The 27,441-nt window shown below is 38.6% G+C and overlaps 1 protein-coding gene across 1 annotated transcript in view; it reads left to right on the top strand.

The window, feature by feature from the left end:
* The window catches only part of LOC117403711 (RNA polymerase II elongation factor ELL2-like), a 35,399-nt gene extending 14,732 nt beyond the window's left edge, over positions 1–20,667 (top strand). Inside the window, exons 5-12 of the mRNA XM_058988724.1 lie at positions 2,489–2,748; positions 9,480–9,604; positions 9,731–9,824; positions 10,888–11,464; positions 12,961–13,027; positions 15,545–15,716; positions 16,003–16,047; positions 16,686–20,667. Of these exons, the coding sequence (XP_058844707.1) occupies positions 2,489–2,748; positions 9,480–9,604; positions 9,731–9,824; positions 10,888–11,464; positions 12,961–13,027; positions 15,545–15,716; positions 16,003–16,047; positions 16,686–16,796 (1,451 nt within the window). The 3' untranslated portion in view covers positions 16,797–20,667. The remainder of the gene's footprint in view (positions 1–2,488; positions 2,749–9,479; positions 9,605–9,730; positions 9,825–10,887; positions 11,465–12,960; positions 13,028–15,544; positions 15,717–16,002; positions 16,048–16,685) is intronic.
* Positions 20,668–27,441: the final 6,774 nt, after the last annotated feature.

Here is a 27,441-nt window from a genome sequence, read left to right as displayed (position 1 = left end):
CTTTCATGCCTGATGTCATGAGGGGGGTGCAGACCTTGAGCCATGAAAGTGTGGATACCCCCTGATGTCAATATTTATTTGCAAAAAACATGTCTGATCTAAAAGGCTGTTGTCTAGATAATATAATGGGATACATGTTGACAATGAAATGTATGAACCAGCAGAAAATGTAATAACCACTAGATGTTATAAAAGCTGTTTTAATAACCTTTTGTTAGACGAGACCTGAACATGTTCTGTTCTTTGCAAATACACCAGCATCAAGTGCTGTAATGAGCTTGTTTGGCCCAGGGCAGAATTAAATTCCTCTCTGCAATCGCAAGCATCATTACGTTTGTGTTGGCACTGTTTCCAAAGCACAAGGGAATGGATGGCTGAAGAACTTGGCTTTCACAGCAGTATGGGAAAACGTGCATACTTACACACCCAACATTTTTTATGAGCAATTATATATAAAAAAATAAAAAAATAAAAAAAATTAAAAAAATTATATATATATATATATATATATATATATATATATATATATATATATATATATATATATATATATGTCATTTGCTTTTTCAAGTGCCTCGCTGTAGCCAACTTTTTCACACATGGTTATGCTCTGATTGCTGGTGTCTTTAAACAGTACCGTCCTTCTATTTTACTGGGGCCATTTACCATTTTTAGATCCATATTTATTTCCACCTCCTGTAATACAGTACAACTCACGGCAGTATTTGAAGCCCTGGTTGCAACAAAAACTGACTGTTTGCAGCCACTGAGTGGTGGAGTTAGTGCTGTTTTAACACACCCTGCATGTTTTCACTGATCACTTGATCAATTTCCTGCTGTGCTCCCATCCTTTCTCTACACCTGTCCTCTGCAGTCTGCTTCTGATTCCGACCATGGGAGGTGAAGCACTGTACATGACTCACATTTACATCGTAGATAAACTTTACTGCATGAGTTGATCGAGGCAAATGATACTGAAATTCAGGAGCCAAGGTGGTGTCTGACTTGTATAATCAGAGATGGTGGCATATTCAAGGACACAAACACCTTGATGCTGTGGATAACCAGTCAATAAGAGAAATAAACTTGTTTTTAAGTATTCCACTTATTTAAATAAAAATAAACACTTGTTCCTTTGTTAATCTTATTATGCCTTTGTAAGAGAGATGTTGCTCTTTATTGTCTTATCCCCTTAACAATTATTACTATATACAGTAGTTGGTGGTTCCCGCATTGCTTTTCCTGTGGGCGCTGTGTGTTTGTGTGCCATGCTTTCTCTCTCCTGTTTCTTGTGCACTTGATTGTGAAATTAAGCGGAGTCTGCCAGAATCTCAGAGCTCAATTGGTAAAACTGCCAACATCTTTCACAGAGAGAACCAGTAAAAGCTGTAAAAATCTATTTGACTAGAGTTGTCCTGAAGTAACCTTTTAGATACAAAATACCTCAACCATGAAATATTTAATCTTGCTCTTGTGCACAAACCTCTCAACTCTCAGGAAATGATGCATTTGCTCTGTGACATTGACGCAGGGCCATAACACTCATGAATAGGAAACTGCAAAACTACCGTATTCCTTCGAATTTAAGACACAACCCACTGCGGATTTGAGGGGGGGACATCAAATAAAGCATTTGATGTTCCCCCCCCCCTCCCCCTCCCCCTCCCCATTTGCAAAGATTTCGTTCCTCCGAAAACTTGCCTATTTCAAAACGGGACCCCACATGTCTTGGACTCCAAGCAATCTGGGTGCCTGAGAGTCTTGGGTCATTGTAATAGACTGGAGGGCTTCATCATAGCTTTTCTTTCTGAATTATCACTATTGATTTAACTGTCAAATCATTTATTACAGTGTGGTCAGGCTTCTAACACTACACAATGCTAACAGTTGGTATTTTCTATTCTTTTTGATTGGTCTGTTGTCCTTTTAGCAATGTAGTCAAGAGCACCACAGCGGGTAGATACATTTGTAACTGGAAAGTTTCTCACCTTAAGCTGATAAACAGTTTTAGAAAAAATTCAGTTCAACCAGTCTCTTTATGTACACTGTACATGTCAAAGCTGCGTGTGCAGCTAGAGATACTGAGCTAGATAAAAAAGGAAAGTAATTTTAATGTCCACTGTTCTGTTCTGTTCTGCAGTCAATCATAAGTGAAAAACAGTAGTTGACTTTGCGCCCAGTGGCAAGGCTTTTAACTCTACATATACCTAACCCTGTTTGCACTAATACTTTTCAATGGTAAGCTACAGTATGCCCTTCATTTTAGGCTCCAAAGGTACTAATGGAGAATAAGTTGGCCGTTCCAGTATTGGTTGAGTCTAAATGTGGGCTTTTATGTAACTTTAAGGTATTAATTCTGGTCTGATCTTTACTTAATTTAATCTAAATATGGGGGTCTCATAACAATGTAAGTATTGTACCTTCCATTTCCTTGCACTTAGTCAAACTCAAGGTTGAAAGTGGTTTGTAACCCTGACTGACTTCTCAGGTAAAAGGGTTCAGATACGGAAACCAGCCCCAGGAGCCCCAGACCCTGCGCCCGAAAGGAAGCGGTCGACCCCCATCAACCCCGCCAACACGATACGAAAGTGCAACATGAACAGCGCCATGGCCCAGCGACCGTACAGGGACAGAGTGATCCACTTTCTGGCTCTGAAGCCGTATAAGAAACCTGAAGTACTGGCACGCCTGCAGCGAGATGGCGTCGGTCAGAAAGACAAGAACTCTCTGGGACCCATCCTGCAGCAGGTGAGTGAACACTGAACAGGTTACATTCTATTCTCTCAATTAAAATATATATATATATATATATATATCTCGAGAGTGCAACAATTAATCGATGCATCGATTTATTGATCATCTGTCGTTAAATTTTACCGAGCTTCGATTTACATTTTGGTGAATTGATGTATCGAATTAGTACCCAGTTTTAAGTCTCCTGTTGCCGTTTTGCATTAACCTTGAGTGTGAGTGTGCTGCTCCTGGTGCTAGTACGGTAGGTTAGCGCGTTGCTAGGATACACACTTCAAGCCTACATTATGCGGTGGATAAGACAAATCGGAAGTAGGCCAAGTATTCACGTTTTTTTAATTTAAAAATTAAGGCAACACTTTTTCTATTAAATCTACCAATTACCTTTTGTTTCAAAGCATGTTTCAATTTATATGGCAATTATAGAAAAAGCAGCTGAATTTAGTACGATACTTACATTAGTCAGGGTTTGTGAGATTTAATTCAAATGCTTTGCTTTTGGACATGAAAATGTAAACAGTATTGAACAACCATAGTTCAGAAATTATTTCTGTTAAAATGCATAGTATTTTTTATTATTACAATGTTCTTTTTATATAATGTATATAATTTATATATATTACACACATACAGTAATCCGTCTGGTGGGACCAGAGTAAGGGCGGACATGTAAAAAGGTGGATGAATGAATCCTGTGGTTTTTTTTTTTAATGCCATTATACCATTATACACAACTGTAACAATTACTATATTCACACAGTTATTGTTCTGAGATTCAGCTTTTATTAGGGAGCTCCCCTAAATCCCTTGTTTAGAAAGATACAAGGTATTAATGTTTGACAGAGTAGCTGTGTGTGCATGCATTTGCTGCAGAGAGACAGGCAGGAGACCGATGGAGTTGATAACCCCCCCCCCAGACAAACAGGATTTATTTATATATCAACACACTGAACAGCTCACATGACACTACCCGCAATGGTTACACACGGAGCACATACAACACAGTGTACGAAAATCTTAGTAGGATCTACAATTTCTAAAACTAATCTTCTCTGTTAAATAATAAACTAACATAGCTGAAGGGATTGATCGTGGCGGATAATCGGTTAGGGTGGATATGTGATGGATTACTCTGTTTGTTTTGTTTTTGTTGTTTGGTATTGTACAAGACCGTTGTGCTCAACATAAATGAAGTCGGATTAACACAGAACCAGTGGGTCGTAGTTTCCTCGAGGGTATTTGTTACTCATTAATCTTGGTTTGGGTGTGGAGACATCCAGGCATGATTCTGAACAGGTTTTGTAACTCCTTTTAATTTCTTTTCGGAAGGTTTGTTCTGTGGTTATTTGTGAATTGGTGCCCCTGATTACCCGGTGTACCGCAGAGTCAGTAATAGAACAGAGTATTACTACTGCAAACAATCCTGTTATTGATTTAGAACTTGTCCAAAAATACATCTTTCTAAATTTGAACTTCTGTGGGAAATATAATGTGTGTGATTTTTTTATAAACTTTTTTGTAATTATATTTAAATAAATGGAGGACCAAGCCTTATTTAGAACTAAAGATAAAAAACAAACAATGGAAGTGGTCTGGGATTTTGTTTTAAGGATATACTTTGAAAGAAAAAGCCCTGAAAGTGACAAGTGTTTTCCATACTGTATAACTGTAAACACCAGGGACTTGTGGTGCTCACTGAGGAGGTTTAATAGCAGTGATTCCATCCTGTGCATACTGAATATAAAGTAGAAAGCAATTGCAAACTATGCATGATCAATTGATGTTCCTCAACACATGATCTCCTAGAGAGTACCAACTTGTGAAGACAAAATAGAAAAATATATAGGCAAAATAAAATAGATTTTTAAATGCTTTTTTTTCTTCCAGCTTTAACTCAATGATACTGTACAAAGATCCTTTAGGAAAACAATAACAAGTGTCCCCCGAGTTGCTCACGTAGTAGAAGCACAGTCGTGTGGTGCGCAGGGTGAGTCATGCAGTGCAGGTCCGCGTCCTGGCTGTGTGAAGTAGGCCGGTCTTCGCTGGGGACTCCGACAGGAGCGTTGCATTGGCCCAGGAGCTCCCATGGGTTAGGGAGGTAAAACCGGCAGGGACTGTTTCTTCTCATCGCACTACAACAAACCCTGCTGGCCAGGCACCCAGTGTGCTCAGGGCAGACACCTGCAGGGCTGGCCTTTGTCCTCCAGAGGTCAGTAGCTTGCCGACCATCCGCTCTTGAGTTCCAGAGTGAAAAGGAAAGCTGGCTTGGTCGTGGGATTGGAGGACGCCTACTGAACCTTCGGGTCTCCAGAGCCATGTGGGGAATTGCTCCGGTGAGGAGGAAAGCGATTGGGCATTCCAAATTAGGAGAATTGAGGGGAAAATTTATAACTGGACACTAAATTAAAAAAAAAAAAGAAACCATGACAACAATTAAATAACAGCAATAGAAAGCATTTGTAAATATATTTTCTTACTGCCAAAACCTGAGCATTTATCAAATCTCTTAACAGTGAAAAGCTTTTTCTGCTAACAATCCAAGGTATTACTTGTCTAACGTAATTTCTTTGCACTTGGATAAGTGTCACTAGATCATGCCATCTTCTTGAGCTTTTAATAGGTCTTCAATGCACTTCACAGCTATACGTTTACAGTATCATTTGTCTGATTGTCTAATTGCATTGTGGTCATCTTGCTTTACCTTGCTTCATAAAGCAGTAGTTTTGTCCATGTTTGGAAGTGCTGTGAGGACCCTGAAATACTGCACAGCCTCTTTTGTGACTGACAGGCAATGCCACATATCCCTGTGCAGCATGCTGCTAAGTCAATGCACGTGAAGTTATTCTGTTTGGGTTATTTTTAGCAAGGTGCAGCTGGTCATTTTCTTTGCAGAAATGAGGATGTAATCTTACTGGATAGTTATTTTTTTTTAGAATTGGATTTGCTCTAGTTTCAACTTCAACCACTGCAGATTTACTAAAGAGGTGTTTGCTGACTTGTATTTTGTCAGCAGGCTTTTCTTTTTTTACTCGTTTGGCATGGGTTTCTATACAAGTGCCCAATTGATTATGCAGTTGTACCGGAGGGAAGTCTGTTGCAGTGCTGTTGTCCTGTTTGGCTTACTTATTGTTATTGTTTAGGGGATTGCTTTTTCTGTTTGGGATTATGGGGATGAAAACGGGGGAAACAACAACAAAAAAAAAAAATGTGTTTTAAAATGAACGTCTGTCTGTTCTTTTAAAACAATGCAGCCACTGTTCCCTGAAATGTTTAAATATTTAACTTGCTACTGGATCATTTGCATTGTAATTTGATTCAATAATAGTTTCCCATAGCTTTTTAGCCGTTCATTGCCTCTGTATTTCCCACAGGTTTATTTTGTCCCCCTACCCCTGCTTCATTTGTTTCAGTTGGCGTTCAGACCTACAGTGTACTACAGTTGAACCTGGGTTATACCCAGCTAGAATTGCTTTGATTTATGGAAGTGACTATAAGCGTTTGTCTGTTCTACCCACGGCTTGGCACTCAACCCGCCCCAGAAAAAAAAAAGTTTTTGTAGTGTTTTAGACAACACTTTGCATATTGAATTGCAAACTGCAGGTGAAACTGCTGCAGTATCATCCCTTTCTTTTTAAAATCCCAATGTGAGTAATATGTAACATAATATAATGAGAAGACTGCAGGCAAAGAAATTGGAGGAGGGGCACTTGACTCGAATTGCTGCTCAGTGAAGATGCCCTCAGATTTTGCTGCACTCCTGTCCTAAAAGGACTTGGATTTCGGTCACTAGCACTTCTGTTTTTAGGACTTCCATTGCAGCTTGATTTTCATTGAAGTAAATCGGAATGTGTCAATGACTTGCTTGCATTGGTATCCTATCAAGGGTACGAACAATACAGGATGTACTGTAAACAAGATGTAGCAAGTATTCGGCTAATCCCATTTATAAAGTTGCTTTTGAACTTTGCTCTGTTGATACTATTCAGTATTTATAGACACGTTACACAATACTTGGTAGAACCAACTTTGGCAGCAATTACAGCTGTGTCTTTTGGGGTAAGTATCTACCAGGTTTGCACATTTGGATCGTGCAATATTTGCCCATTCTTCTTGGCAAAATTGTTCAAGCCCTGTCAAGTTGGATGGGGATTGTTGGTGAACAGCAATCTTCAAGTCTTGCCACAGATTCTCAGTCCAATTCAAGTCCGGGCTTTGATTGGGCCACTCTAGGACATTCACTTTTTTCTTGTTTTTAAGCCACTCCAGTGTCGCTTTGGCTGTGTGCTTGGGGTCATTGCCCTGCTGAAAGGTGAATCTCCAACCCAGTCTTCAGTCTTTTGCAGACTGAAGCAGGTTTTCCACAAGGATTTGCCTGTATTTAGCTCCATCCATTTTGCCCTCTACCCTGACCAGCTTCCCGGTCCCTGCCGATGAAAAGCATCCCCATAGCATGCTGCCACCACCATGCTTCACAGTAGGGATGGTGTCACCTGGGTGATGTGCTGTGCTGGGTTTGCGCCAGACATAACGCTTTGCATTTAGGCCAAATTGTTAAATTTTTGTTTCATCGGACCACAGAATCTTTTGCCACATATTTTCAGAGTCTCCCACATGCCTTTTTGCAAATTCCAAGCGGGATTTTACATGGGCTTTTTTTCATAAATGGCTTCCTTCTTGCCACTCTTCCATACAGGCCAGATTTGTGGAGTACCTGAGCTGGACAGTTTCTTCCATCTCAGCTATGGAACGCTGTAGGTTTTTAAGTTGTCATTGGCTTCTTGCTGGCTTCTCTGACCAATGCCCTTCTTACCCGGCTGCTCAGTTTGGGAGGACGGCCTCCTCTAAGCAGATTCTGTTTGGTGCCGTATACCTTCCACTTCTTAATGATTGACTTGACTGTGCTCCAAGGGATATTTAGATATTTTCTTTTAAATGTAGCGGTACCGTGCTGGAATTAGCTTTCATTTCCAAAACCGCTTGGTTGTGCTTGTAACCTAATCATTTTATAAGGTCAGACAATGGATTCAACGATAATGTGGCACACATTACTTTTTTTTTTTTTTAATCGCTGCCTTTTTTTGTTAGTTACCAAAATCTCAGTCAACATCTAAAGACAGATAAGAGGATAATTTCGTACCACTTAATTTGCACCGATGAAACATTAACTTTGGTTAACCGTACTGATGGCATGTCAAATGCTTAATGAAAGATATGGTTGCATTCTTGTAGAAATTAAGGATAAAACAAAATACATTTCGACAAGGAATTGCATTAGTTCCATTACGTAGTTGAGCACAAGGTGGTTTCAATAAATACTTTCTGATTTAAATATAGGCCTACTATGTGATAGTTTGGGATATTCAGTCTATTTAAAACAGTAGGTAGGTGTTTATTTTTTTACCAATTTTTATATATAATTGTCGAATAAACCTCTTCCGAAATCAGACCATTTTGCTACCTACTTCCCAGGCAGGTAGCAAAACCAAACTACTGCCTTAGTTAACTTCTAGCCCTGACATTAATGGATAATTTACAGATGTGTACACATGTGAAACACTTGTATTGATAAATAATATTGGATTATTACCTATTCTTGCTCTGTTACTAGATGGCTACAGATACGATTAGGGAAAAGCGTATCTGTAAAACTGTTCCTATTAGCAAAGTACAGTTCTGTCTGCCAACTTTCCCTTGTAAGTCTGTAGAATAGTTATGGGAATAATATTTTTTTCTGTTGAAGGAGCAAGCTTGGAGTTTTGCACAAATACTGTGTTTGCATCAAAAACAACATATTTCCATCTGCATTCAATTATAAAGAGCACCCAAGGTTGAAGCTTCGACTGTTGTAAAACTAAAAGGTTCAGTTTCTGAACATGAATCTATTGGTGAATTTACTGTACTCCAAACCTTTTATGTCTTGCTATATGTCTTGCATTGTATTTGTGTGGTAGTGTCGTGTGGTTTATTTTTTTATTTTTTATTTTTTGTTTTAGTATATATAGTAGATTTATAATAAAGATTTAGTATATTTATACTTGGGTATGCAATTCAATGTTTTGTGTGGTGGGTGTGCCATCTAAGTAGCAAGCATCAGAATTTCACTGCAAGCCATGAACTGCTGACTAGGCAGTCTCTCAAACAGTAGCATTTCAACCATCGATCAGTGTGTCAGGCTTTGATTAAGAGGTCTGCCTCTGGTGCAATAAGGTCAGGGTACAGTGTCTTTGTCTGTTGCTGAGCAAATTATTTTATTTATAGTTTTGCTTAAAGCTGGCTTAAGGCTCTGCTGTAATTGGAGGTTTAAATTGACAAGTCTCCATGTTTAACAAAATGTTTGTCTCAAAGTTTCTGCTTTAGCTTTTTAGTTGCTTGTTGAACGTGCATTTTATAGCGCTGTACTTCATATGTTTACAAACCTGCAGTATGCTATCTTGTGATATAACTAAAGAAATGAGGCATGTACTGTAGCCTCGTATTCATAACTGAAATAATTAAATGGAAACATTAAACTTGTAATGTTTAGCCTCATGTTCATGTGTATTGCATACTATCAGGACCCCCAGTAAATTTAGCAGCTTTATGACGCTTGCAAAATCTGTTCCTTGATTTTTATATAACTCCTCTTTTTAGTATTGTAACACAAGTCTTTTGCAACAAATAATAATTTTGCTCAAAGTCCTTTTTTAAGAAGCCTTTTTCCTATCCTTTTTGTATTTCTTTTTCTGCAGGTGGCTAATCTGAACCCAAAGGATAACTCGTACACACTGAAGGAATATGTGTACAAAGAGATTCAGAAAGACTGGCCTGGATATTCTGAAGAAGACAAACAGCAGCTAGAACGTGTGCTTGCCCGGTACTTTAAAAACAAAGACAATTAAATAAATAAATAAAATGCTGAATTTTTCGTAATACACAGGTCATTTTGTATAACTTAATAACTGTTCTGTGTTCATGTCCCCCCTTCCTCTCTGCTCCACAGTAAATTAGGTCTGCCCTTGAATTCCACAGGACAGTCAGAAGCTCTTCCCTCAAGTCCACCCAAAGATAGTGTTTCTGCATCTCTTCTCTCTCAGGTAATTTCACATGCCAGAAAGTCTTTCTGCCTGTTCAAGGCAGAATTAAGTGTTATAGACATGGGAAATTATTTTAATAAAGTGCAAACAAATGTCAACTGTACATTAAAGTGCTAATTTACCAAGGTAACCCACCTTCACCTCTCATTCACTGTACTCTTTCAAATTGGCATTTCTCTATCTGTTGCTGTCAAAGCTGGTCCCCACCCCTCTAACTGAAGCAACAACTATGCATTGGGCAGAACACGCTGCTGTGGGCGTGGAGGCTCGCGGTAGGAAGTACAATATTGCATAGAGTGCGGCTGACCCCCTGTTTTATTGTTTCAAATGTTAATGCAGTCTCAATATATGTAACGTTTATGCATAACCAGTATAGTGGACATATTTAAGGCTGTCCAGTGTTATTCACTTCATCTGTGTTTCTCCAACCCTGTCAGGTAGTCAGAATAATAAATAGGTCTACATGCATGCAGTTTTTGCATTGGTATCCCTGTCCATGAATGAAAACATCTACAGAGAATTATTTCAAATAGTTCATACAAGTTAGTATGTTTTGTTTGCTGAAACACAAGTATTCAAGTATTTACTGTTTCTGATTCATTGGACCTCTGTTCACAAAATCAAGTGAATGGAACACTTGTAGTTTTTGGGCGAGGTGTTTGTCAGCATTTTTAATCTGGCTGTCTTGGACTGTGCTGATCTTGCATCTAATACTTATTGATAGCTATCCTTCACAGCAGGTTGTTTTTTTGCTAAAGGAAGTCTCTATTTTGGTAATCCTTGTCTGCACAAAAGATGCAACAGTGTAAAATGTAAAGGTTCTGCAAGGAATTGTATTTTAAAGGGAATAGATCTTGACAATCTTTTTAAAAAACTATGTATTACTCAGTAAATGGTGCTTAATGCGATATCAGTTCAAGGAAGAAACACTTACCTTCCAACACTGTTGACACTAGATACACTGTATAACTGTTAAATTACCCACAGTGTTTGTTCATGTATATCTGTAAATCAATATACACAATGGTAAAATGTTAACTGAAATGTCCACTTAATTCTGCAGAAACGACTCCTGGATGGGGACTTTATTGATCCTTTGATGCAGAAGAAAGCACGAATCTCCCACCTTACAAATCGCGTCCAGCCGACCCTGAACGACCACTTGTCTCCGCCTAGAGAACAGAAATCTTCAGCAACTTCCTGTCCGGCCCCTCCACCTCGCCCTCCCCCTTCTCACCTCCCTGTGTCCCACCCACCTCTCCCCCACAATTCCAACTCCAACTCCCCCAGCACACCTGAGGGAGTGGGGACACAGGACCTTCCTGTGGACAGCTTCAGTCAAAACAGGAACGCTTACGAGAACCAGCCGGACAAATCCACTTCTCTGACTCTCAAGGCGAGCCCCGCTTTGCCTCTTCCACTTGTATCGAAGAGCTCAGAGCAGCCTCCAGTCACAGAATACAGCCCCCTGCATAGCAAGAAGTCCAAAAAGAAATCCAAGAAACACAAGGACAAGGAAAGGGACCGGGAGAACAAGCATAAGATTGAGAGGACTGATGAAAAACCCCCAAAAAAGCATGTTGAGGCTGAAATGGACACCACCCCACAGATAGAGAAAAACACAAATTCAGATAGAGAAGGTACACAAGCTTTTTCCTGATTTTGTTTGTGAGGTGTTTTTGTTTTTTGTTTTGTTTTTTTGTAAAACATAGCCGCTTTACTAATTTTAAAAAAACACCCTGAAGTAAACTGAACAGCAACGCTGGTGAGGTGATGGCTGAGGCTCCCTATGCAAAATGTTACCAAAAATGAACCATTGAAGTATTATGGTTGTAGATTGAACTATGTTTCTCAGCTCATTGTTAGTTGAAGTACTTCATACAGTTTAGTAACAAACAAGTAGTGTGGGGGGAACTCGCTTACTGGAAAGTTTGTACAGGTGCTTCTGGTAGAGTACAGAGCATTTGGAAAAGTACATGGCTTACTTTTTAAAAGCATTATCGTAAAGCACATATCAACTTCCACGCTGAAGAATGAAGCCAGTCATTTACGATTTTGCAATACAAACGGAGATACATAATTCAGACTTATCCATTAAGTTTGCCTTGAATGTTTGTCCAAAAGTTTATTTTAAGTACTATTAGGTTATCCATTAACATGAACAATCTGGTTCAATGTCCTTCAACTGGCTTTGAAATGCATGTACTACTGGGGCTGACTATAGCTTCACTAGTCCAGGGCTTTAAAAATACTGAAAGAAAATGAAATACATTGATGAATGTTTTTTACTGGAAGTCTTCCTCAATGTCTCTTGACACACTGTTTTTTTTAAATATTTTAACCTTTTAGGTGCATTTGGTATGAAAATGCACTATTCGGACCCATTGTATTTAAAATCGGAGTATTTTCGAAAGGATCCTGTACAGCATAGAAATGTCTCCACTGATATGAGCTAATTGACTGTTATGAAGGGGATGCTTCATTTCAGTAGAGCAAGCACAGTTAAATGTGCAGCAGAAAAACTATTGAATTTCAAACAATATTTTCCTTTTAGGCTGGCTTATTAAATCTTTGTGCTGGATAGCATCAGCATGGAATGTAGTTGGAAAGTTTATATAGCTTTCTAAAATGAATTCAAATGAGAGAGAATTGGAGCCAGTCCACAAAGTCCTTTCTGGCATCAGTGGAGTGATTCACGAATCCTGTCATTCAACATATTAAAATACCAGAGTGCTCCTTTTTATCCAATTAAACTTGGTTAGCAATTTATGCTTACATTTTGACTATCTTTTTCTTGAAGAAAAAAGTGTTTACTAATGCTTTGTAAACTAACGGACAGTGCAGATTGAAAAAAGCAGATTGCTCTTTTTAACAGTGCTTTCAGTTTGTAAGGGCTTTCAGTTTTTGGTGTTAGGAAATTTGCAGTATTCCTTATTGGACACATTTGCCAGTGAAATTCCAGTGCTGCTTGTGCCCTCAGGATGTTGTGGATCACCAACAATAGAGCATACTGGGATGCTATTCGGTCACAATTTCTATTTTGAGAGTTCTGTATATGTTGTGACCTTCTAATCGGTATGAATGAGTTTTTGTGTGCCTTTGGGTTTACTGTAATAGACCTTTTTTTCTCTTACAGAAAAGAAAGAGACTTGCACAGACTCAACTGAACTCTCATCAACAACCGAATCACCTGATTACTTGATGTAAGTAAAGGACTACTACTGTAGGTATTGTCATTTTAAACCTGCTTTAAGCAATCAGTCTTTATTTTATATAGCGCCTTTCATAGTGGACCACCATCACAAAGCGCTTAAGGTGCAGTAACAGAAAATCCGTAATACTTTAAATACAGAGAAATGCATAATACATGATATACAGTAAAAAAACAGTGCATAATACATTATAAATAGGGCTTCTGATTTTTGTTTTTAACTGATAAAACCCGATAAAATACCTCCGATACAAAAAAAAATGAAATTGTGGATAGCCAATAAACACCGGAAAACACTGGAACAACTGTGGAAATGGTTAATCAATTCACGTTGACTTTACCCTTTTCCCATTAAAAAAATAAAACCTACTACAAAAATAATAAATACATTTCCCAGTGCTGATGGGCAATGTCCTGCCTTCCTGACTTGCATCTATCATTGATTTATTCTGAATACTTTAAACACACCCCAACTACTGAGTGACAGCACATTCCAACATTTCTATTGAGACTCCGCTTGCGAGATTTAAAACAAGATTACAATCAGGATGGAGGCTTGTTAGCGGGATTTAAAGCTGTATTACAGTTAAGATATGGAGGATTTAAATCAGAATTGTGGCGAAATGTACAAAAATGCCTACACGCAAAAACCCCAGAAGAATGTGCCTGTGACCATAGGGATTTCATTTTGGAAGACGGCAAAGAAGGTACAACTGAAGTGTGCAAGTACTGTCGAGTTACTACTATACATATTTTGACAGGAAAAACAAAAAAACGCTCAAGCATTTTGGAAAGTAACCGAAAACACTAATTTCATACAGTATATAAAAAACAAAAGCCCTGAAAAAAAACAAAACAATGATTTACATAACTCAAATAGCTCAAAATAAGCACCGAAAAATACAATTAATAAAACCTGAAAAACGGAAGCCCTAATTGTACAGTGGAAAGCGCATAATACAATAGTAGCAGCAACACAGCAGCTAATAGCAGATATCAGGCTTAAAGAGATTGGAAAGCAAGAGAGAACAGGTGGGTCTTTTAAAAGCGCTTCAGAAAAAGTGAGATCTTTGAATCGCTAGCAAGAAACACAAACTGTCATTTCAGTTTCCTTTGTCATTCAAGTTCTTAAGGTGTGAGACGTGTAGTTTAGCAATGTTGAGGACGTGCTGCTAATTGTTTTGAAGATATCACTTGGGTTTGAGGTGATCAGTCTAGATCATGGTAATCTACTTTGGCATTGCTGTAAAGCTGATTGTGGTTTGGCTGAGTTTTTATTGAACAGTTCTAAATTTGATTTATTATATACACTTGTGGCATGCTTTTCTACATGCTGTGGATGTAGGTCATGGTGAAACTAGCATCAATAATGTAGTTAGTTCTTGGCACGTGTGGTTTGTATGAATAAGCCTTGAATGGTACAGCATGCTGCTAATTCCAGGTACAGTTATACTGTAGAGCAGGAAGTGCATTGTGGATTGGGGTGGAGTCTGCTTTGGCCGGTGCAACAGAGGACTGCTGTACCTGATTAAGCCACAAACATGTTTGTAACTTGCACCACAAATGTAGCTAGCTTGTGTGTTCTGCAGTGCTAGCCTAATTCCTGTGGTTGACAGCCAAAAATAGCACCTGCAAATTTCATGCTGTTTACCCCAATGTTTCATTGCGTGTGGTCCATCATATCCAATTGCTTTTCTGTTTCCAATGCGATGGTGTGTGTGTGTGTGTGTGTGTGTTTATTTTTTTTATATACAGTACTGTGCAAAAGTTTTAGGCAGGTGTGAAAAAATGCTGTAAAGTAAGAATGCTTTCAAAAATAGACATCTTAATAGTTTATATTTATCAATTAACAAAATGCAAAGTGAGTGAACAGAAGAAAAATCTAAATCAAATCCATATTTGGTGTGACCACCCTTTGCCTTCAAAACAGCATCAATTCTTCTAGGTACACTTGCACAAAGTCAGGGATTTTGTAGGCATATAGTCAGGTGTATGATTAAACAATTATACCAAACAGGTGCTAATGATCATCAATTCAATATGTAGGTTGAAACACAATCATTAACTGAAACAGAAACAGCTGTGTAGGAGGAATAAAACTGGTTGAGGAACAGCCAAACTCAGCTAACAAGGTGAGGTTGCTGAAGACAGTTTACTGTCAAAAGTCATACACCATGGCAAGACTGAGTACAGCAACAAGACACAAGGTAGTTATACTGCATCAGCAAGGTCTCTCCCAGACAGAAATTTCAAGGCAGACAGGGGTTTCCAGATGTGCTGTCCAAGCTCTTTTGAAGAAGCACACCTGCCTAAAACTTTTGCACAGTACTCTGTGTGTGTGTATGTATGTATGTGTGTGTGTGTGTGTATATATATATATATATATATATATATATATATATATATATATATATATATATATATATATATATATATATATATATATATATATATATATATATATATATATAAAAATGTGTGTGTAACCTCGATCTTTCTTTTTGAACAGCAAGTACAGTGCAATTGTTTCCCTTGATCAACGTCAAACATACAAAGACGACTTCAACGCAGAGTATGAGGAGTACAGGAATCTGCATGGCAGAGTGGAAAGCATCACCCGGCGGTTTGCACAGCTTGATGCCGAGCGCAAACGAGTGCCCCCCGGCACCAAGGAGCATCAGGTACTGACTTGAGGTCGCTGGAGCTTCACTGAATCAGTCACTTCTAAATATTCATTATCTGATGTGTTACTGTCATGTGAAACCTCTGATCCATTGCATTCGTCAAACAGCTGGGCAAAGTGCCTGCATGGTGTATCTGAATCATTTTTATATTGGATTAGTGATTTTTACACTGTGTAAAGTCTTAATGCACAGTTACATTATGCATACTATTGAACCAAGAAGTTATGCTGTACACACTTTAATCATTCTCCTCTAGGAAAGTAACATTGTGTTTCATTCTCAGATTATCCATGAGGAAGTATTACAAGAATATAAGAAAATGAAAATGGTTTGTGCATTTTTATCTAACTTCTTTAGTTTGAGTAGTACATTTACCACAAGCTGTCAGTTATTTCACACAGGCAACAGTGTTTGTCCTGTAGTAAGTGGACAGATTGGCATTCATTTGACAATCTCGCCTGTTTGCTCTGTGAATTTAGTGCATAGTGTTGCAGAGTTATGTGGCAAAATATAGAAAACTGCAGTAATGGCAATACAACAACTTTTATAAGCACAAAGATATGAGTCTTGGACATAATTAAAATGGGCTTAATCCTGCTTTTTATCTTCTGTTGTGTCAACATGTATCTGTCTTTAAACATGAAGACAGATCAATCTAATGGTCATAACCTTCGAGTGTTGCAGGCTCTGAAGTGAGGTTTTTGGTGGGGGAGGGTGGCGGTAAGCAGTGTGGTTTGGTTGATTTTCTAGATAAATGAACCACATACTGAAAGTAACTAGGCTGAGTTGCAAGTGATTATTCTGGAAAATGATTTTGTTAGTACTTTGTTTTATTGGGACCAGGTAGTGGTCTGGATAATAGATGGCGGTCAGCTTAACTAACTTCCACTCTGTACTGGATTAGCATTTATAAGACTTGAACTATGGGGGGGGAAACTATTTATTTCTCTCTTTTAATTTCCTTAGAGTTATCCCCACTACCATGAAGAGAAATGCAGGTGTGAGTATCTCCACAACAAGCTGGCTCACATTAAGAGACTAATAGCAGAGTTCGACCAACAGAGGGCGCAGCCGTGACACTAAGATTGCTGGGGCTGCTCTGCGGAGCCCCTGCTTTCTCCGGAAGATGTGAATAAACAAAGCTTATTTATTTAAAAAGAAATTCCAAAAAAAGTTACTCTAGAATTGGTATTACTGAAACTTTGTTTTTAAGGAATACAAAAGTTTCAGGAACAGGTGACTTGAGTTACATTTATTTTCCTTATTTATGCTTTAATGTTTTTAGTTCATTTAATTTTTTTCCTTTTCTTTTGGGATTCCTGCATAATTGAAAGCTTCTCTCCCTCCCTCCCTCCCTCCCAACTTCCCTTTTATCCTTGTTTCCTCAAAGTAGACTCGTTTGTCCAAAATAGTTGTATAACCACATTGGGGATCCAATGGCTGAGAGAAGTGTATGCAGAACTAAACCAAAGGTCTGTTATACCTGTCTGTCTTTGATCTTATTAATGCAAACCCTTTGCCTTAATGGTAGGAGGTTTCAGAAGCAATTTGCACAAAAATGATAAAAACAAAAAAAAAGTGTTTGAAATTCTTCTGGAGGGTGTAGACGATTTGTGTAATATGGCACTAAACAGCCTATACTTTATTTCACAAAAGTAACCTTTTATTATGCTACGTCAACCCTTCATTGCAAATGTTGCCTTAATGTTTGCTTGTATACACTCTGTAGTAAAACCAATATCTACACTGCTTCCCAGTCCTTGGACCAATGGGGAGCAGATAGTGGCCTACCAAGTATGAGATGGGGGTGGGTGTGTGTGTGTGCAAGGAGGTGTGGCTGTGTGCATGCATGGGGGAAAAAGTGAAAACAGGATTTAAAATAAACTTTAAATAAAAAAAAAAAAAGCTGCTGCTCCTAGTAGGCCCAAACACTCAGGATAAAACAGAGTGTCGTTGTTGGTATTTTCCTGTAAACTTGTAACTTCCTTTATGGAAAGGGAAAAAAAAAGTTGATTTAAAGATCTATAGTTTGGATTAAAAAAGTATGAAACCATGTAGGAGACATATTTGTATACTGCTATATATTTTTGAGAAGAGAAATTCTATGCAAAGAAGCCGTCGCCTACATGAACTGTGTATTTAACAAACGTGTTCCTCCTGGTCGTCAGGACTTGCAGAGCAAATGTATTTAAAATATACTGTGATCATCGAATAGCACAAACTTTGAGTTTCAGTTCTTTCGATTTGAACCATCACAGTAAGTTTATATGGGAACACTATTCTTGGAGTGGATGAACTTAAGGATTATTCATTGTGGTTTTTTTTTGTTTTGTTTCTTTTCAAAGTGCTGCCATTTGAAAAGGGAAGCATTATGTTTACAAAACTGAATGTTAGGATGTTTGCCAAATTCCTTTTGGTATCTCTAATAAAACTGTTCACTCTCCAGTGTTAGCAAGGGGTTTTTGTGTATGAACCAGTAACCCAGAAAATGCACCTAGTTTCAAGTTGGATATTTGTGTGGAAATCAAATGGGCATGAAGATTTGACATGAATACCGGACTGCATTTGTGACCATTGTATACCAGACAGTACAGATGGACATAAACTGAGTTAGATGTCTGTTTTTAATTCATCACAAATGCGTCTTTCTGATTTGGAATCTGTAACCTTAAAATAAATAGGCTAAATGCACAAGGTACTTGCATATTTTGCAGGTAATGGAGAAGCATTTAGGTGATTTGCTGACACACTCCTTTTTGAGAGGTTGCTCATAATTTTATTATGTGGGTAGTAGTGTCAGTCAGTTATTGAACCAGCATATTTAATTCTGAAAACGTGTAGCTTTAAATATGCAACTCATTTCATAGGGGAGGTGGTAATCCAAACAAAATGGAATGTCACGCTGTAACTTGGTTACTATGGAAGACATTTTTGAAGGTAACGGAACTTCACACAGCCTCGTTTAGTCTCTGCAGTAGACTACTCGTGGTTTTGTGTGCTTGCTCTGTCCTTGGCTTCTGTGCTATTGAAAGAATATCAACCAGTTTAGGTGTTTATTTAGAAAGAAAAAAATGGAATTGTTGCCTTTTTACAAATAGTTTTTTACGTTTTCTGGTTTACTGTGTTGAGCAATACACTGGTGCTGGAGAGCACATTTTTATTTTTTATTTTCAATCAAATGTTCATCCACACTAAAGGCCAGTCAAAATTGTTCAGCATGGTGGCAAAGATTAATTGGCTCTATCTTGCACAAAAATATTTACTTGTATTTAGTTATCTACCCTCTCAGATGTACTGCATTTGTAACCAGCTCTTAAGTTCTGTCAGATGTACAATGGGTTATATTCAAATTGCAACAAATTAAGTTGTAACATCTCAGTAGCCCAAAGTCTCCTTATTTTAAAGGTTGTTTCCAGAACAAAAGTGATTGAAAAATGTTTGCCTGGCCTTTTTTAAAAATAGCAAATGTTATCCCCTTGCCTGTGACTGGCAGAATCGCAAATAATATATGATTTATTTAAATGCCTTCCACAATTTAATATATTGTAATTATATATAGTATTACATGGAGTTATGGACATTAAATGACCATAACTTGCAAATTCTTTTTTTTGTTGTTTTTTTTTTGTTTGTTTTGTTTTTTATATAAATGTAATTTTAATTTTATTTTGGGTTAGGAAAATGGACAGGATAAAACCAGCACAGTGCCACAGGCATTAAAAGGGGGTGCATATCTTTAACTGCCCGGTTTAGTTCAGTGTGTGTGTGTGTGTCGTCTTAAAAGCTTGAATTCACTGTGATCCTAGCAAATGCAGTGTGGTATTGCCTGGTGGCAGCAAACCCCACATCATACCAGTCTTATTTTTTATTCTCAAATGAGAATCACATGATTTCTTGTGTGCAAGAAAAAGCATGTCATGAGCACTAAACCTGTGCATAAAACTAAACCAGTCCAGTTCATTAAATCTCTGAAGGAAACTAAAAGCAATCGATAAGAAATTTAAACATTTTGCTTTTTCCAAGTTGCAGTGTTCCTCTAGCAAATTCTCTCTTTTAATATACATTTTATCATCCTAAAGGAGAAATGTACATTTCCACCTTTTTGCAATACATTTTAAATGTATTCATTCACAAACTCTAATATCATGGAACCTACTTACAGCTATGGCCAAAAGCCGAATGAAACCTGCTGAATGTTTTCCATGTACTTTAATTGAAAAATGTTACATTTTGAAATCTAACATCATTTGTAGTTTATTTGATTTACGATACATTAAAATATCTACATTATGTTCATATAGTGTGTTTATATTAAAAAAAAAAAAAAAAAAAAAAAAAAAAAAAATTCCAATCCAAATTGTAGGTGATGCAAATTTTTTTGCCAGAGTTGTAGAAAAGGGGGTGCTGTGACTTTTGTTCATTCCATTCTTATTTTTTGGTTGTCCCTCAGCTGTTCACATTGTCTTTAACCACAGCCTGCATACTGTATTCAGTCTTGTGTTAGTAGGTGATGTACAGTATGCCATGAAGTTGGCACGTTTTCCACAGCAGCTTTTGAAGTCTTCAACCTGCTAATTATTAGCACAAGTGTTGCAGATGCCCTTTTCCTTCAGCGATCCTGGGACAAAGCTGCAGTATATGCCAGCACTTCTACATTTTTGGAAAAGAACAGCTGTGATCCTTGGGATGTAGCAATGTGAAGGAATAAGCAACTGGATAACTGGATTTAGGAGGCAGTCTAAAACCTGGAAGTGTCTTCTCAGTTCAGAAAAGGAGTATATAAATAAGTGCTAATGGTGATTTTCATTACTCCAAACATTTAAGCCATTGTTTGTTTGGGCCATTAGATTTTTTGAAAAGAAGCTGCAAGAGCAGGAAACTTTTTATGAGCCAAGGCTGCCCTTCTGTTTATGTATTGCAGCAGTTCAATAAAATGTCTACTTTTGCACATGTGTGTCTTGTTATTAACGGTCTGGAGTGAAAGGGAGAGGAGGGAGGACAGAGGGGGTTACTTCAAGAGTTCATGACAAAGGTCTTAGGGAGCAGGTAGTGGTTGGGCTAAAATAGGACTTGATGCTGTTTTTAAAAAAAAAAAAAAAAAAAAAAGTTAACCTTGTGATTTTGGCCATGGCTTGCAAAACGCCCATCTTCTAGACCCTTCTCTTTTTAAGCGTCAGTACTGTGACTCCCACAGATCAGTCTCGTGTGGAGAATGCTGTTGGGAACATTGCACTCATCTGTCCTGTGGCTCCTCCTGTTGCTGAGTGTTTAAACACACCCTCCCATTCACCAGGCAGCAAATAGGCTTCCTGGTGTAATGCTTGAACTAATGTTGGTTTATGCAAATCCATTACCCAGCAGTTCAAGCATGGTTTTACTGGCCTCTGCGTTATCATAATCTTGAATTTTATTTTTATTTTTTAAATAAAAAGGGGGAATGTGAAAATATTTAAATATGATTCCTATTTTAGTTTTTTTTTTCTGAATTATATTCACTTTTCCGTTATTTGCCTTATCCTTTTGTGTAGTTCGAACATATTTCATTTTTGTGCTGCAAAAATACTGTTTTTCAGGAGCTATATTTAGCATATTCTTTTATTATAAAAACTAAACATCTGACACTTTTTTTAACTCCCACTACGTCACCATTCACACTTTGCAGCCACTATATGTATATAGTTTTACAGTTTCCCATTTTTACAAGCTGTACATTTCGCCATTTCCCTCATATGTAACTTTTATTGGATTTATTTTTAAACATTTTTGTAGTTCAGCATGCATAGGCAACTGTGGTCCTACAGTGTGATTACTTTGGGCTTACATTTTTTCAATTAAGAACTTGGTAAAAGCACCAAGGTATGAACAAGGTCTAGGTTTGGAATGCAGTGGAACAGCCTCCAGTGAGCAGCACTGCTGTCAACCTTCTGACCAAAATAAACAACGGTCTCCAGCCTGAGTCCGGAGTTGTTAACAATAACCGTAAGTTCATAGTAGCAGTGAGTGACTAACATCACGAGGAAGTTGCTTTGAATATCCTTTTAATTGCATTTTTACGTTTCCTGGGACTATATAGACTTCCATTCAAAGCATGTGACAGTGTGACCTTTCAACTGGTAGCCCCGTCTACTCTGTCTATAAAAATGTGGAGAGGGTGGTGCTGAGATGGCATTATAAAAAAAAAAATAAAAAAAAATTAACAGGAAAATGGTAGCTCAGTATTGGAACAGCAGAACATGGAGCCACTCGTAAAATAGTAAGAGAAATTATTGTTGGAGCTTGTACTTTTTAAGTTACTGGAATTGAAAACGGAGCTGGGTGATTATAAGAAGCTGGGCCAAGTGTTCATATCCACATAGATCCTGGCCCTTCAGATACTCTGCTTTTTATTTTATCGCAGCTCCATATGAGAAATGTTTTCTCTGGTTGAACTCCAGATGTCTTGTGTGGTGTTCTTCCGCAGCAGAGCATTCACCCATTGATCTTATTGAAATACCTAGTAGGCTTGAGTGTAGCGCAACACGAACGAGCTCGCATAGGGAAGAACATTTAACTGCTATCTATCGCCTAATTTATCTGGAACATCTCAAGTGTAAATAAATCAATAAAGTAGCTACAAAGTCCATTTGCAGCTGGGTGGACAAAAAGGAAAACCTAACTTTACAAGTAGCCCTGTGCCTGAAGTCCTATTAGGTTTGTAGAAAAGGCCCAGAGAAGCTTCTCGGGTTACAGTGCTGGAATTGGGCCCCACTGGAAACAAGATCCCATTGGCTGAAGGTTACAGAGCTGACCATTAGTTGCCTATTACCAGATAGCAATACAGTTAATCTTACTGGGAGTTCTGATACACCGCCGGCACAGCCAGCCAGCCTGGCAGCACGCTGCATTCGACCGCACCGCCGGCACAGCCAGCCAGCCTGGCAGCACGCTGCGTTCGACCGCACCGCCAGCACAGCCAGCCAGCCAGCCTGGCAGCACGCTGCGTTCGACCGCACCGCCGGCACAGCCAGCCAGCCTGGTAGCACGCTGCGTTCGACCGCACAGCTAGCCAGCCAGCCTGGCAGCACGCTGCATTCGACCGCACCGCCAGCACAGCCAGCCAGCCAGCCTGGCAGCACGCTGCGTTCGACCGCACCGCCGGCACAGCCAGCCAGCCTGGCAGCACGCTGCATTCGACCGCACCGCCGGCACAGCCAGCCAGTCTGGCAGCACGCTGCATTCGCCAGTTGTAGACTTTGCTCTATTTCCAACTTTTCTTGACAGTTGGACTTTTCACCAGATGTAATCTAACAAAATAGATTGCAATAAACTTGCTTTTCTTAAGCTCTTGTCATGACTGAGTAAGAAAAACCAAGGCAATATATACCTGAGGTCTAGGACCAATATCTGAATACTCAAACAAACTGTACTTAAAATGTGAAATAAACTTTTGTTTACCAGCTAATTCTAAATGAAAGAGTATCAGAGCATTCTTTTAAAATGTGAAAGAGTATTCGAAACATGAAAAATCTGTATTTGCTCCAATGCTAATAATAATAATAATAATAATGTCTGACACTTGGATTTATCAAAGACCATTTTGTGCTTTTTTCACATTGACTGCATGTGCAAGAAATGCATTCTTATTTGTGCGACAGGTTTCCAAGTATGGATAGTATCAGTCAGGGCCTCCTGTTTTGGGTGATAGATCGGGGCATCTCAAGGTTTTGACGATATCAACAGAAGGTTCCTTGACTGTAATCCTGCTTCAGGCACAACCTAGACTCCCCCAGGTACCTCAATCCTGACTCAAACAGCAACCCACCATGTCGGAGACTTATTGTGCCAAAGCTTGTTTTGTGTGGAGTAAAGTCCTCTAAAGGCTGGTTCATTCGCCAGTCTTGTAAATACTGGGAGGCGGTCATCTGACACAACCAGCTAGAGCTGAAAAAAATAACTGTCGCCAAACTAGCAGACAACTAGAGTCTAGAATTCTCTCTGTTAAAGTATGAACCAGTTAAAGGCTTGAGAGCACCAAACTAAACTGAGCCCAGATCTCCAACTGCGAGTGTATTATTGTTAATGGTAAGTTTTTATGTAATAGCCTATTTATAAACTATTTAAAAAACAAAAACGACAGTTATATAATTGAAATGGGGTTCTATTTGTTTAAAGGCACTTTTAAAGATGTTGCCGTAGTAATGTTTAGCAAAGGAGACGAGGTTTACTAGTGACATAAAATGAGCAGCATTGGTTGACGTGTTAGTTAACTTGTCAACAGTAAATATACTTTTAAAAGCGTTTCTTAAAATACAGTGTGACCCTCTTTTTTTTATTGTTCTCAGTATTGAGACATTCATCTAGTTTTTCAAGAGGGCCCCATCCTAGTGAGAGCAAACATACATTAAAACAATGCATATAACAGACCACAGATACGTACCAGGGCAATGCTTAAATAACTGCAATTAAATACCAAACTTGCACGCCATGTAGAACTACTGTCAATGTCTTCAGTCCAAAACTGGTTACCACTATCAAAAAGGTATATATTAACCAAGGTTCAAACAGATGTGTGGTGGAATCAATATAGACATCCTCAACACAGAGCAGGTAGTCTTCTGTTTAGCTTGGCAGCAAAGAGGTTAAAAGGTATAGTAACTAAAGCTGAGGGAACACAGAGCCACTTTGTTGCTTGGAACATGGTTTCAGGAGACTAGGTTTCAGGTCACTGATCGACACAGCAGGGGAGACTTGGGGGTTTAATACAGCAAAGTTACGTCAAATTAGATCTCACTGTCTCCTGGAACCAGGTTTCAAGCCACTGTGCCTGAAAAAGTTGTTGTTCCTTCAGCTTTAGGTTCTAAAACCCATACAAGTCCCTTACTTATCTGTGAAACGCATCTCTAAACATAAAACACTATGCAGCCTGTCGTCCATGGCAACCTGCAGGTTTTACGAGTCCCCCGGTGCCCTATGGACTGGACAGAGTGTTCCTGTTCGAGAGACAGACAGAGTGTCATTCACCTGCCCCATAGAATCAGAAAGCAGAAGTGAAAAACTGAGTTATCAAGTGAAATGCAGAATACAGGGAGAAGAATGGCAACTGATCGATGGATTTTAAAACCTCTAAGACTGCAGAACATCTTCAACTTGGTCAAGTGGATTTGTTTTCTAACAGGTGCCATCCATGTCTTTGCAGAGGCTGCCATCTGGTGGCAACATAAAGTAATGACTTTGACCCTGAGGGGCATTCCACAATAGGATCAATAGATACACTATTTTAGGGTAGAGTAAGGGTTTTAATTGGTTCAATTTGATAATGAAGAAGGCGGTTGAAACAAAGATCTGGATTTGAAGCACCAAGGTTGCCCAGCCTTGCTTTATAGCTGAGCAAAATTGTTCCTTCCAGTCCAACTCTTTTACTTCCATGTTATTGTTTAATTGAACCAATTTGCCTGTTTTAGCTATTAAATCTTACCTGTAAAACCTGGAGTGGACCCGCACACCAGGACCAGAACCCTTTTCTATCACATGCTAGATTACTCCACTGAAATCAGTTAATGTTAGTTTTAAGTGTAGCGTTCTTTGCTGCAAGTTGTCACTTACCAGGTTTTGAAAAGCAGGCCCTTGCTAATGAAGACTACAGTTGTGAGAAGAAACTTTGTGTTTTATAGAATTGAACTAAAACAAAATGCCTGTCATCATTTACTTTGGCAGCATGTGTGAGGACAGCAGGGGGTGCACAGTGGTGGTTGCCAAAGTCCAGAATCCTGGATTTCGTTCCACCTACAGTCTACTCGAAATGACTTCATAGAACCAGCTGAATCTCCTTCCAGGTCTTAATCAGTTTATTTACCAATATAGAACCCCATGGATGGGATTTCTGCACCCTTGTTGTACAACATTAATTATAATGTTGTATTAGATTTTGTTTTCGAATTATAGTGGAATTCTAGAATTGCGTGCATGTTGGGATAATCAATTTTCAGTTTGAGCACAACGTGTACATTATCCCAAACAATCAGAGAGGCGGCCTTTTGCAGAAACATAAGTAAGCCAAGGTCATCCAATCGGCCAGGCTTCTGTGGGATTGTGGTAATATTCCAAATCTGTCATACCAACATATGTGAGATGCATCTTTTTTGATTGTTCTTTATGTCAAAGAATTTTAAGATAATCATAGCACAGAGTAATGTGACATCAAGCTTAAGTAAAAAAAAAACTAAAAAAACTAAAAAAAAACAAACAAACAAACTGGCAAATCAACAGCCTCTCACAATATTAAAAGCCATGCTTTTCATTACAGCTGTTATCTACATCATGCTAATATTGGACTCTGCTTTTACCAAGATAAAATGAGATAGCAGTGTGGAGTAGTGGTTAGGGCTCTGGACTCTTGACTGGAGGGTTGTGGGTTCAATCCCCGGTCGGGGATACTGCTGTTGTACCCTTGATCAAGGTACTTTACCTAGATTGCTCCAGTAAAAAAAAAACTGTATAAATGGGTAATTGTATGTAAAAATAATGTGATATCTGTATACTGTGTTGTAACAATTGTAAGTCGCCCTGGATAAGGGTGTCTGCTAAGAAATAAATAATAATAATAATAATAATAATAATAATATAAGCGGTGGGGACCAACCAAGATGTAGCTTTGCTGTAATATATGAGCCTTCAGCTCTTTTCCTCCACCAGCTAACGTGGATTTCCTATTGGCCCGGCGCTGATGGCTGAAGTACGATGCTGGCTCCAGGGATCAGCCTATTTGCATCCTCCCTAGCGCCTCAGCATGGCAGCGGTCTGGAATGGGCTGGGTGGGGCACTTCGCAGGGGTCATCAGGTGGGCACCTCCAATCTTCGGTGTTTCGTTGACTTGCCCACAACACCTCAGGAAGACTTTTTCATTATTGCATTCAAAACTATTTTATATATGCATAATAAAATGCAGATAAGGGTAAAAACAAATCTGCAAATTAGTTTGAATGATGGTTTATGAATATTTATAACACAAAAAGGATTTCTGAAAATGATCTTGCTGATAAAAAAAAAAAGGTTTTGAATTAAATTATAACTTTACTTGGAAAGAAACACATGTTACAGCAAGCATACATATATGTGTGTGTGTGTGTGTGTGTGTTAAAGGTTAAAGCTCCTTGCTGGAGAGTGAAATTGTCCCCACCCCTTCTTGGCTATATTTCCTGTCATATTGACTGACATGCTTTGCAGCCAGTGACCTAGGGCGTGAAACAATAACAGTAAGGCAAGTAAACTGAGAAATGTCTTTAACCTAGAGTAGTGCTAAAACGTGTGCATCTACATAGTGAATGACTCGCCTTTGTTCTAAAAAACATTGTATGTGCTGAGCTAACATGGAGAGAAGGGAGGGTTGCTCTGTAGTAATGTAACCTTAGAGACTTTAAGAAATTGAAAGTCCAACTACAGTACATAATGGTGAGGGGATGAAAATTAATTTTAAAACCAAAGGGATTCAGTGTTTTATCCAGAAACAATATTGAAATTGTACCAATATATTCTTATAAAAAGTACTTCTACATTATAATATAGTTACTATAAAAACTGTGGTATGGAGGTATTGTAATGCCATGCAAATATGTCCCGATCGTGTCGATGTTGCATTCACCAAAGAAACATCACTGTTTTGCATAATGAAATGTTCCCAGACATGCTATAATTCCTGCCTCTTTACGAACAGCAAAATCAGGGATCTGGTACAGGAGACCCTCCC

This window comes from Acipenser ruthenus, chromosome 1 (genome assembly GCF_902713425.1).
Source record: "Acipenser ruthenus chromosome 1, fAciRut3.2 maternal haplotype, whole genome shotgun sequence".
Lineage (NCBI taxonomy): Eukaryota > Metazoa > Chordata > Actinopteri > Acipenseriformes > Acipenseridae > Acipenser > Acipenser ruthenus.
Note: the sequence above shows the minus strand (reverse complement) of the source record. Positions and strands in the feature narration are given on the sequence as shown.